Source organism: Typopeltis vanoorti, chromosome 12 (genome assembly GCF_054136105.1).
Source record: "Typopeltis vanoorti isolate ZY-2024b chromosome 12, IOZ_Tvanoo_1.0, whole genome shotgun sequence".
Lineage (NCBI taxonomy): Eukaryota > Metazoa > Arthropoda > Arachnida > Uropygi > Thelyphonidae > Typopeltis > Typopeltis vanoorti.
Genome location: NC_143560.1, coordinates 38,989,217 through 39,001,458, shown reverse-complemented (window position 1 = coordinate 39,001,458; position 12,242 = coordinate 38,989,217). Strand labels below are relative to the sequence as shown.

Here is a 12,242-nt window from a genome sequence, read left to right as displayed (position 1 = left end):
AAAACGAAGACAATTTTCAACAATAAACACTTTATACGGTTAACAATTGACTTATATGCGTGGTGTAGTTGTAAGTAGCGAATATAAATTCGCTACTTATAACAACATGCGCGATACGGCCAGACACAAATTTAACGAAGATAAAATTTGATTTTTAAGTCGCACGGTGACAAATCTATGAAAAGATAAAGGGTTATTACAATGTGCAGACATTGTATTTTTATCGAAACCGCGTTGTATAAGTACCGCGTTATACGAGGGTTACCTGTACATGCTAAGGTATCCCGTTGAATTAATTGGTGATGGTGGAGGTAGGCGGTAGATGGCGTTGATGGAGATGATTTGTAGTAGAGGTCGGTGTAGTGGTTGAGATAGTTGTAGGTGTCCTCCTGCGATGAGTCTTCGGACTACTTGGAGGAATAATAATAATAATTAACTTACATGGACTTCAGAAATTGGCTGTTGCGCAATGTCACGCATGCGTTTAACGTTAGCATCTTTTAAAAGTTACAATAAATCTGCTATAAGTAGCTACAGTACAACGCTGTTGTCCGTCGAAGAGCTCGCATCGTTCTTAATTTGAAATAAAACGAATGCTAATTTTTAGTGATTAACATGGTATCAATGTTACGTCGTGGTCTTCAATTTGCATTAATAACTTTTTTATGGATATACCGCGGATTAGCAAAACCTCCTTCAAATTTTGTATTTTTCTTAACAGATGACCAAGATGTTATGCTTCAAGGAATGGTACTCTTATTGTATAACACACTTTTTCCTCTTACTTTTATTTTTTCTCCTTAAAGCTCCCAGTGTTGTCACGCAGTTAACATTGATAATTAATATATTTACAACTTTAGTGTGAGATATCCTCGATTACTATATGGTATTAATATCATATAAGCGTATAGCACTGTCGCAATGCTAACATTTGATATAAAATCAAGGAATGGGTAAGGAATTGCGGGAGAGAAGGTGAAACGGATGTGGGACATCCTGTTTTCCCTTTTCCCGCCCCTTGATCCCTTAAAATTTAAGGTCTCATTTATTTATTCATTTTTATTTAAAATCTGGAAGCTATTCATACATGCAGCATCAATTTATAAGTAAATTGTGTTATTAAGTAACAGAGTAATGCATTAAATAATACTATTTAAATGCCCCAAATTTCATAATTCAGATTTCTGTATGAGTTATCAAATTTCAGTTAAAATAGTTTCTATAGCTTCATAAATAAAAGTAGAAATTGTCAAATGAATTTCAAATTATTTTATTGAAATTATAAATTTAATCACCGATATTTCAGTTAGTCAATACAGTAATTTTAAATAACAATTAAAAACTTTTAATTTATTGCTATGATTATAAATTAATGAATAAAAGTCTTAATAATAAAAAATTGCATGAAATTAATGAGCATAAGGATTGAGGAGCTGAAGTAGTAAATAAAAATCAGTGTCGAGAAAATGCTAATCTGATAAAGAAGTTATTGTTTCTATTTGGGACTATTATTGACCATATGTAGACTACTTTGCTCAGACTTGGTAACCTGGATTGCACAGTGATGAAGAGAGAGATAGTAGAAGATGCTTAGATGAAAGTAACTAATGTGGTAATATCCTGTATACAGCATGTTGATTTTTTAAGATAAATCATTGATGGACGAGGGTAAAGGGCTATTTTTTACTCCAAGAACTTAGAGTGGAAAGCTGTTGTGAATTTTTAAGTAAATAAATAAAATGCAACTTATATATACATTTTATTTTGAATTATAATAAAAGTTTTTTTTTTTCTTTTCCTTTTTAAATAGTTTATTAAAAAAGATCTAAGATAGATTTATGGAAACATTTTCAACATGCATCAGATAAAAGAGAACATGGGAGAGGTTATTCACGTCGCCTTATGTGATGTCCCCTTTCTTTTACTATTCTTTCTGCTAGTGTAGATCTTTAGGATTTCATTTTCCTGCCTCAACCAAATATCTTTTCATATGGCAGTTTCTCCTTTCCAATATGACAGTGCCATCAGCAATGTCATATTGAATAACTGAACTCAAGGTCTCATGCATTAGTGACTACTTCCCTTCAGTTGATCACGTCATAGGGCATCAGTCTATTTCCTTATTTTGTTGTAGTATGTTGCTCTGTTTATTTATTTCTCATGTCAAAATACATGATCATTCTCACTAAATTGTGACATCGTATCATGATGACTTCATCTGTTATCACTGTATGAGATGTAAAAATTAAATCCAGTGTTTGTGTGCCAGGTGTTGTTTCCACCAAATGCTGTCCAAGGTAGTTATTCCTAAACAGCTTGAGAAATTCATTCTCCCTATTCACATGTCCTTTTCTGCTTCCAGTCATTGCTTTTATATCTAAAGTCACTCGTTATTATCACCTGCCTAACACTCATTAATCGTATCTGTCTGAATTTCAGAATGCTCTTCCTCCACATTCCCTGACCTATACAACACTCCATTAAATATCTAAAATTCATTCTCTCATCAAGTGGCCTCAAATCTTTTTATCACTCTTCCTTGAAGTTCCACCAGGAAACTACTTTGCTAGCTTCACTCATGTACCTGGAAAAGGGGTGGGGGGGGGGTCAGCCTTCCAAGTGCTAATTTTTTTCAGGTTTATGTTTAGGTTAGGTTAGGTTAGCTCGATCTGACTACTGACTGGGTTCTAGTTGGGAAATAATATTGAAGAAAACACTTTTGAAAAAATTGTATGTATGTTTGCTCAATTTCTTCTTAGTTCACTTTTTTTCTTTTTCTTTTTTTTTTCTGAATGACATTCATTTCTTGAACTTTACGGTCACAGAAATTTAAGTAGTAAGTTGTGTGGTTATTTTGGGAGTTATCTACCTATGAGATAGTCAATTATGACCCACTGCTTTATACACATTATTCAAGAAGTATCATGGATTTAGGTTAGTAGGTAAAAATATCTTGAAAATGGTCAACTCATCAGTGGAGAGGTGGACTTAGTTGTGCATTATGTCCTGAGGCCCAATAATTTAGAAAATGTTAGTCATTTCTTTTCTTGGTCACCACAGTTTTTCTGGTGCTTACATGTAGACTAAATTGAAATAAGATGGATAGGTAAGAGTTGCTTGTCTGCAAAAGATTTTCATTTGCCAGGTGGTGACTATAGTTTTCACTTCCTTATTATATCCTCCCATAAAGAAAAGCTGCTTCAGGTATGAATATGCATTATATTACTTTAATAACTATAGCAATGTAATGAAATTTTGTGTTAATTAATACTAATAAAGTATGTAGCATTATTCTTTATTTTTTCATATTTCAGAAACCAATGCAAGGAACAAGAAGATGGGTTGAGCAAAGGGGAGCACTGTTCAAGAATATGGCAAGTATTATTTTTAGCAAAACTCTATAAGACAACTTTAAAAAAACATGCAATACACAGTAAAACATCCTGTATTCATGATCAATATGTGAATTCTGTTTAGTTATGGTTTAGCTGTGGCTGAATTGGTGAAATTTTGCGATATTTATCTACTCACAAAGAAAAATTTCACCTGGTGCTGGAATTCTGCTTTATGCAATAATAACTGTGTGTTCAAATGCCATCTAGGATGCAAAGAACCTTTATCAGAGCTTTTCAGATAATGAGTTATCTAGTCTCATATAGAGTTGGCATGGTTTTTCCACCTGAAAACTTTAGTTTTTCATCCCACACAACGGACAAACCTGCCAGAAGAATGTACACAGTTTACAGCCATAGAAAACAATATGGATAAGATTAACTACCCATCATAAGGAGTAGCCAGATTTCTGCAATGTCAAGTTATTTACTTGGCTGTGACAGGCCATTGAGCCTAACATGAAGATGGAATTATTATTATTATTATTGGCCTTCCATCTAGAGATTAGTTTATCCTTGGGTGGCAATGGCAGAGTCTGCATGATTTACCTAAATTCATATTTCCATGATATACATGTACTAATTCTAGTAATTATGTTCAACTGGTTTTACATTTGTGAGGGGAAAATCAGAGCTCCCGGAGAAAAACAAATCCCACAACTACATTTTGAAACCAACTAGCTGGAATTTAAGAAAAAAAAAAAGAAAAAGGTGAACCATGTACTGAGTTCACCACTCACTGTAGATAGGATGGTTTGATTTTCATCCATCTTTATACATAGATACATAATAATACCAGCATACTCGGTTTTTCCAAATTAGATAATAGCCATCATCATCAAATTCCCAAAATATAATATCAGGGGATGTTCAGGATATTATGATAGTATTTCTTGAAAATATTACACCATTATTAAGTTCTGATTGACAATTTTCCTCCAAATTAATCTGTCAGCACTTTTATATTTCCAAATGTTATATTTCTATCTTCAAAGGCACTTTTTATATTGGTCCATCTACATCTTGATCTTCTTCTGGATAATTTTTTTCCCTAGTCTGGCAAAGAACACTTGTTTTGCTAATACCCCCCCCCCCCCCCATTTCTGTTTAAGGGACCACACCATCTGAGATTAGCTCTGTCTGCACATTTCTGAATGCTAACAATGTCTAGTTCTTTCCTAATATCCTCATTTTTAACATGATACTATCATTGATGCCATCTGTTCACTTTAATCTTTCTCAAAATTCTCATATATGTGGTTACCAGTCTTTGACTGAGTGTTTTATTTTTATTTCTAACCCAGCTCTCAGATCCATAAGTTAAAATTGGTTTGAACACCATTTTGTATACAGCTAGTTTAGTGTTTTGACTAATTTCTCTCTTTTTCCATATAAATTTATTCAGTTGATCTACCATACTAGCTTTGCTAATTCTGTTATCTCCTGGAAGCTGTATAAGGAGGATGTGAACAAGGGAGTGAGAAGTAGATTTTTTGCATTCAGAGCTGCGAATGATTGGAATGCCTTGCCTGAAAGTGTGGTTTCTGCAGAGAATTTGAATGTTTAAGGTGTGGTATATTTGAATGTTTAAGGTGTGGTATGAATGAGCTGTGCATATGACAGAGGGACTCCTAGATGTGTCTTTGACTCCATGGGAGTCATAGGATAATAATAATATTCAATAAAAATTGTGCCTAAATAGTTGAAATGTTTTACTTGTTCAATAGATTCTCCATTCAGGATGCAGCTGATGTTTTCAGCATTTCTACCTATTTTTATTGTCTTTGTCTTTTTATTTGTCTTTTGCTGATTTTCATACCAAATAGATTATAGTTAGTTATTTTATTTAGTGGGAATCTTGCAGATTTGTACTGGATTTATTTAGAAATATAATATCATCTGCTTAATGTAAAGAGCTAAGAAACATCTCCAATTTTGATATCAGGTTTAATGCCACTTTCCTTCATAATGTAATCTACGTGGGCTGTTCAATAAGTAATAAGACTAATTTTACTGTGGCGAAACCACTCATCACAATATTAATTTCTGTGGAATAAAGAAATGTTGCTGTCTGTATTAACAAAAGAGGTTGATAGATGGCGTATACGGGCTGATGTGCCAGAGTGTCACGTGACTAAACGCAAGTGCTCATCGGCGTGCCTACGAGGCGCAACCAGTCTTCGAAATGGAAGCATCCTTGGAACAGCGTTATGCGATTAAATTTTGTGTTCGTTTGCAAAAATCGGCATTGGACACTTTTAACATGATACGTGAAGCTTTCCACGATGAAGCAATGTCGAGGGCAAGTGTTTTTCGCTGGCATAAAAACTTTTAAGGAAGGCAAAATGTGGAAGATCTTGAACGTGAGGGAAGACCTTCAACGTCCATCACAGAAACAGTGATCAACACAGCAGCGATTATCACCAAGCACGTCAAAAGGAAGCATCCATTGCTGAAGAATGGCTTCTTATTGCATCACGATAATGCAAGGCCACATATTGCTGGTTGTGTAGTGGATGTTTCGCAGAAGAACAACACAGATATCCTACCACACCCTTCATACAGTCCTGATCTCGTACCGTGCGATTTCTGGCTGTTTCCTCAGCTCAAGAAACCACTAAGAGGCCGCCATTTCGAAAGCAACAAAGCATGTGTAAAAGCTGCAGAGGTGGTTTTGAAAGAACTCTCAAAAAACAGACTCTTACATTTGTTTAAGAAGTGGACGCAACGTTGGGAAAAATGCATCGCATGTGTCCCAACTAGACTCCCAACTGTCCCAGCTCTATACTAGACACAGCAAAAAATAACTTGCAGTTTTTGCTAAATGTTCTTAAAATTCACAGTATTTATTATAATATATTTAGTGACTATCCAGATTTAATAAACACTAATAATAAAATGTGTTTTTGTTTTATTTTTTCTACTCACTTCAGCGTCCATTGAAGAAGACACCCCGATGCAGCGCATTGTCTGCTTACCGTGTTAAGCCGGCCCAGCTCAGGTAGCTTAAGAATGCATTGTATTTAATGTTTGGTGGCTGTGGGGCAGAATGGAAAATATATTGTCAACATATCTTAGGCAAACTTTGGGCTTTTGACTGAATCTAGAGCTCATTAATCAACGTCTTCCACGTAAAAGTTAGCTAAGGGAGGGAAAAGTGGTGAACTGGAGCCTATGGCCATGCATTCTTTTTGTGAATAGAAATTATTTTGCCATACACACATATAAATTTTTTTAAAATTTACAGTTAATAATTTAATTTACATTATTAGTTTTAATGGTAATAAAAGCAAAAAGTAGAATTAATAATTAATTTCAGAATCTAGCTTTTAAAACTTCATTAAATCTGTTTATAAGATATTGATTCTTTTGTTTTCCATAAGTTTGTGACCACCCCATTATGCTGTCCTAGTCGTGCCAGTATTCTGACAGGATGTTATGCCTTCAACCATGGCGTGATCAATAACTCTGTTTCAGGTAACTGCAATTCAGAATTTTGGCAACAAACAGGAGAAAAGAAAACTTTTATTACTCTTCTGAAACAGAACAATTATACCACATTTTATGCTGGAAAGTATTTAAACAATGTGAGTATGTTATAAATGAACATTTTCATACCAAGAAGAAATTAAAAAAAAAATATTAGTAATCCTAATTTATTGCATGGTATTTTATTGAATATCTGCCACTTCTGAATGATAACTATGCACTTAAATTTAAATATACAAAAATTAAAAAAAAATAAACCATATTTTATATATATATAGTGCCTTACTTTATATACAAAACTATATGAAATATATTATAATTATGGCTATTATAGCCTGTTTTTGTTTAGGAGTGTCCCTTATTTTAAATACATTGGCTATAATTACTCAAAAAAGGTATATATATTTTAGGGCATTATGGGTGAGTGTAGAAGGCAATTATAAATTATAGCAGATTAAAAGAAGTGGAAAAATTTTGTACATACCTTGTTTAGATACTGGGATGACTTCCAACTCCATGATCCTGCTGAAGGTTGTTTATAACGAGGGGGGGAAGGAAGGGAGTGTGGGGGGAGGGGTTTGGCGTGGGAAAAATTAATTTGGAAACCTGGGTTTTGTATTAATAATATATATATATATATATATATATAAATATATATATTATCGTGTTTAAGGGACCTTTTTTTGGGAAGGAGGGGAGGAGAAAAGGGGGAAGTGTTTACTTATGGGTAATCTGGGGCAGGGGAGAGTGTTAATGTGGGGTGTGGACCGCTTCGGTCGACTAACCATCATACTCAATGGTGGTCGACTTCCATCAAACTCTGCAGTGTCCATATTCCCTCAGCTGATCCTCATAACAAACATTGTACAGTCCTGAAACTGTCTGCTTTTTTGTATCCTTTCCACAGTTAATTTCATCATCATCATCATCAAATTCCTGACATGTACCCTCAACGGATGTACAGGATATGATAGTACTACATGAAAAACCTACATCATTACTAACTTCCTATCTACAATTTTCCTCCAAATCAGTCTGTTACTTGTCAAGACTCCAACATTATCAGATCTTATATTTCTATCGTCTAAGACACTTTGTAGCGTATCAATCCACCTATATCTTGGTCTTCCTCTGGGTCGTTTTCCTGCCAACCTGGCAGAGAACACTTGTTTTGCTAATCTTTCCTCTTCCATTCTGTTTAAGTAACCATACCACCTGCGATTAGCTCTCCTAACGCATTCCTGGATGCTGCCAATGTCTAGTTCTTTCCTAATATCCTCGTTTTTAATATGATATTGCCATTGATGCCATCTGTTCACACCTCTAATCTTTCTCAAGACTCTCATATCTGCGGTCTCTAGTCGTTGGTCAAGTGTTTTACTTCTGAGACACGGCTCTCAGATCCATAAGTTAAAACTGGTTTGAACACAGTCTTGTATACAGCTAATTTAGTGTTCTCACTAATTTCTCTCTTATTCCATATGAATTTATTCAATTGACTTCCTACCATACCAGCTTTGTTGATTCTGTTGTCTATTTCTATATTTAATTTACCATCTTCAGTAAAAATCGTGCCTAAGTAGCTGAAATAATTTACTTGTTCCACAGGTTCTCCGTTCACAACACAGTTCACATTTTCAATGATTCTACCTATATTCATTGTCTTTGTCTTTTTATTGCTGACCTTCATACCATATCTATTACAACAGTTATTCAGTTTAGTCAGGGAATCTTGCAGGCTTGTAGCAGATTTATTTAGAAGTATAACATTGTCTACATAAAGAAAAGAGCTGACATTAACATCTCCAATTCTGATATCATCTTTAATACCACTTTCCTTCATAATGTGATCCATATAGATAATGAATAAGAGAGGGGATAATGTACATCCTTGTCTCACACCAGATTTAACATTAAACCTTCTTACTATACTTCCATCAATTCTAACTGCTGACTTACAACTCAAAGCAAAACTAAGTATTGCTTGATATAATGCCCAATATAACTGTAGTGTATTGAATAGCTTCTCTCTCTCTTGGCACCTTGTCATATGCCTTTTCCAGATCTACAAAACTTAAATACAGATCTTTGTTATATTCCCATTATTTCTCAACTATCTGTCGTAAAGTGAAGATCTAATCCTGACAGCCTCTATTTGGCCTGAATGTAGCTTGTTCTTCACTGAGCTTTTCTTCCACAATTCTTCTCAACCATTTCTCAAATATACTGGCATAAATCTTGCCAGGAACTCTCAATAGGGAAATACCGTTGTAATTCTCACATTCAGTTTTATTTCCATTTTTATATATGGGTGCTATCAGAGCCAGTCATCAGAAACTTGTCCCTCTGTCCAGGCCTTCTGAACTATGCAGTGCAGCCACTGGAAGAGTTTTATACCACCATACTTCAGCATATCTTGTCAAATATCATCTACTCCTGCTGCTTTTCCACATTTCAAGCCTTTGATGGCTTTTTCTACTTCATGTATGGATATGTATTCCTGACTGCATGCCTGTTGAGTGTTTTTTACCACTGTGCTGCCATCACTGCTTGTTTCATTCAGCAATTTTTCGAAGTTATTACTCCATACTTCAAGGATATCTTTTTCTCCCATTTTCATGTTAACTTCTTTTACAGCACTCTTTCCTCCATTTCTAAGCTTCTTCAACAACCTCCAGAATATCTTACCACCTTCTTTATATTTATTTTCTATGTTCTTGCCAAAGTCCTCCCATGACTTTTGTTTGGCTAGTTTTACACAGTGTTTAGCTTTCTTACATTTGTCTCTGTATTCTGTAAGAGTAAAAGCTGACTTATTTGCCAGGAACTTTTGATATGCTTTCTTCTTTTCCTTCACTGTCTCTTTAACTTCCTGTATCCACCATGGAGTTCTGATTTTTCTATCCTTGCAGACAACCTCACCACATGCCTCTCTGGCTGACTCAATCAGGGTTTTCTCCAAGGCTTGCCACTGAATCTCCACGGTTTGGTTCCTGTTCTCAAACTCTTTCATTTTTTCTTGAATAATATTTGTGTATTTTAGTCTACAGTTCATATCTGAGAGCTGCTCAACTTTTATTCGCTTTAAAACTTTCTTGCATGTTATTCTTATCGAAATTCAATTTTATCCTGCTGAATAATAAATAGTGTTAGCTTCCTATTTCAAATCCTCTGTACACACTGGTGTCCTGCACCAGTGGGAAAACATCACTATTCACAATAACATAGTCATTGAGACTTTTCTTGTTCCTTGCTTCTTTTCTCCATGTGAAGTTGTGCACATTTTTATGTTGGAACATGGTGTTAGTAATAACCAGTCCATGTCCTGAGCAGAAATCCAATAGGTATTTGCCATTATTATTAGCTTTGCCTTTTCTCCAAATTTTTCCAAAATATTTTTGTATGTCTGACAATCATTTCCTACTCTGCTATTCAGATCCCCAACAAGGACCAACTTTTCCTTTTGCATTGTGTCAGTTGCTTTCTCTAAAGCATCAAAAAATTCCTCCACTTCTACCTTAGTAGTACCTTCTGTGGGACCATTGGCAGAAATAAGTCTTATTATCCAATTCCCCATTCTGATATTTGCCCACATCACTCTACTTGAGACTGCCTGCATTCAAGAAGATTAGCCTCGTATTTTGTGTTAAATACTATGGCTACTCCTTCTTTTCCTTGATTGTCATTGCCTGAATATTACATTTTGTATTTATTGCTCAGAAAGATCTCGCCAGTTTTTGTCTTTTTTGTTTCTGTCACCCCTATTATGTCGATCTGGTACTTATCTAATTCCTCAGCTAGTTCCATTTCTTTTCCATTCAGGCTTCTTATGTTGATAGTACTGATCTTTAACTCTGGTAATATTGAGTTGGGGTGTGCGTTCAGATTTGTTTCAGTAGCTGACTTTTCTCTTGCTGTTCGTCCTGATTCCCTGGTGAAAACAACAGGGGGCTTTGTTTAACCGGGCGACACCCCAGCCAGCATGAAATTTTGTCACGTTGTACCATCATTTTGTATGTTGGTTTAAGCCAATAAGAATACAATTTGGTCAGCTAAATTCTAAATTGCCAGCCCATCGTCGTTCGTTCAGTATCCAGGTAGATACACAACAGGGTGCACCACGAGAAGGTGAGGATTGGACATTAGGTCAAAAGCCCTGGTAGGTTCTCCGCATTTCTTTAAAGGCTATGTGGAGGTCTCCTATCAGTTATACAGCTTAGCACAGTTAATTTAACCCATTGAAATCCTGGGGACCAAATCTGAGAACAATAGTCCAAGTGTGGTCTGATCAGAGTCTTATACAATGGAATGATAACCCTATTATCTCTGCAGGTCAGTGTCCTTCTCATTATTGCAGCAATCCTCTGTGTTACCTTCACCACCTTTGCAATATGTCCTCTAAATTTCAGGTTTCTATCAATCATCAACCCCAGATCTCTTGTCTCCCCTACTTCCTCCTGTATAACTCCTCCCATGGAGTATGCAGCATTCTATCAATGTTTTCCAAAACTCAAGACCTTACATTTTGCTGCATTAAGCTGATACCCCCATTCATTTGCTCATCTATCTAGCTTATTCAAATCCTCTTGCAGGGCTACCATATCTGCACTATTACTAATAATCCTTCCCAGCTTCGCATTATCCACAAACAACTGAATATTTCCTTGCAATCCACTGACAGTGTCACTGATATAAAGGTTAAACAATATAGCTCCCAGTACTGAGTCCTGTGGTACCCCCACTTGTAACCCTCTGCCTCCTTGAAACTTCCACACCATACACAACTCTCTGATACCAACGGACAGCCAATCCTGAATCCAGTTGACCAATCTGACATCCAGACCCATGTGCTGGAATTTAAATATCAGCTTATCATGTGGCACCCTGTGAAATGCCTTCGCTAAGTCTAAGAAAATGGCAGTATATGCCTTTCCTTCATCTAATGCTCTTGTAACTTTATTATAAAAGGCTAGCATATTGCTAAAACAAGAGCGCCCCTTCACAAATCCATGTCAACTCTCACAGATAACATTACCCTCATCTGCCAAATGTTGTATACGGTCCTAACTACTTTCTCCAAGATCTTAACAACTACTGATGACACACAAACTGGTCTATAATTAGACACTTCCAGACTGCTACCTGGAAGTGTCTAATTACAGTCTGCTACCTATGTCCGCGTGGTTAGCCTAGTGGCTTTGCGCTTTGCAACCATATGCCTGGGAAAGGAGTGTCTTGGGTTTGATTACTGTCGCCGACGTGAGGAGCTTAAGGATCTTCCTCAGCCATAGCCAAGTTGTCCAGTCTTGGACATGAACTTGGGGGGGGGGTCCCCAGTTTACCTGGGGTTTTTCAACCCGC

The 12,242-nt window shown here is 35.9% G+C and overlaps 1 protein-coding gene across 1 annotated transcript in view; it reads left to right on the top strand.

Annotated features, from left to right (window-relative positions):
- Positions 1-370: 370 nt before the first annotated feature.
- The window catches only part of LOC150100717 (N-acetylglucosamine-6-sulfatase-like), a 147,580-nt gene continuing 135,708 nt past the window's right edge, over positions 371-12,242 (top strand). Inside the window, exons 1-3 of the mRNA XM_090401336.1 lie at positions 371-750; positions 3,315-3,374; positions 6,776-6,979. Coding sequence (XP_090257462.1) covers positions 616-750; positions 3,315-3,374; positions 6,776-6,979 — 399 coding nt within the window. The 5' untranslated portion in view covers positions 371-615. The remainder of the gene's footprint in view (positions 751-3,314; positions 3,375-6,775; positions 6,980-12,242) is intronic.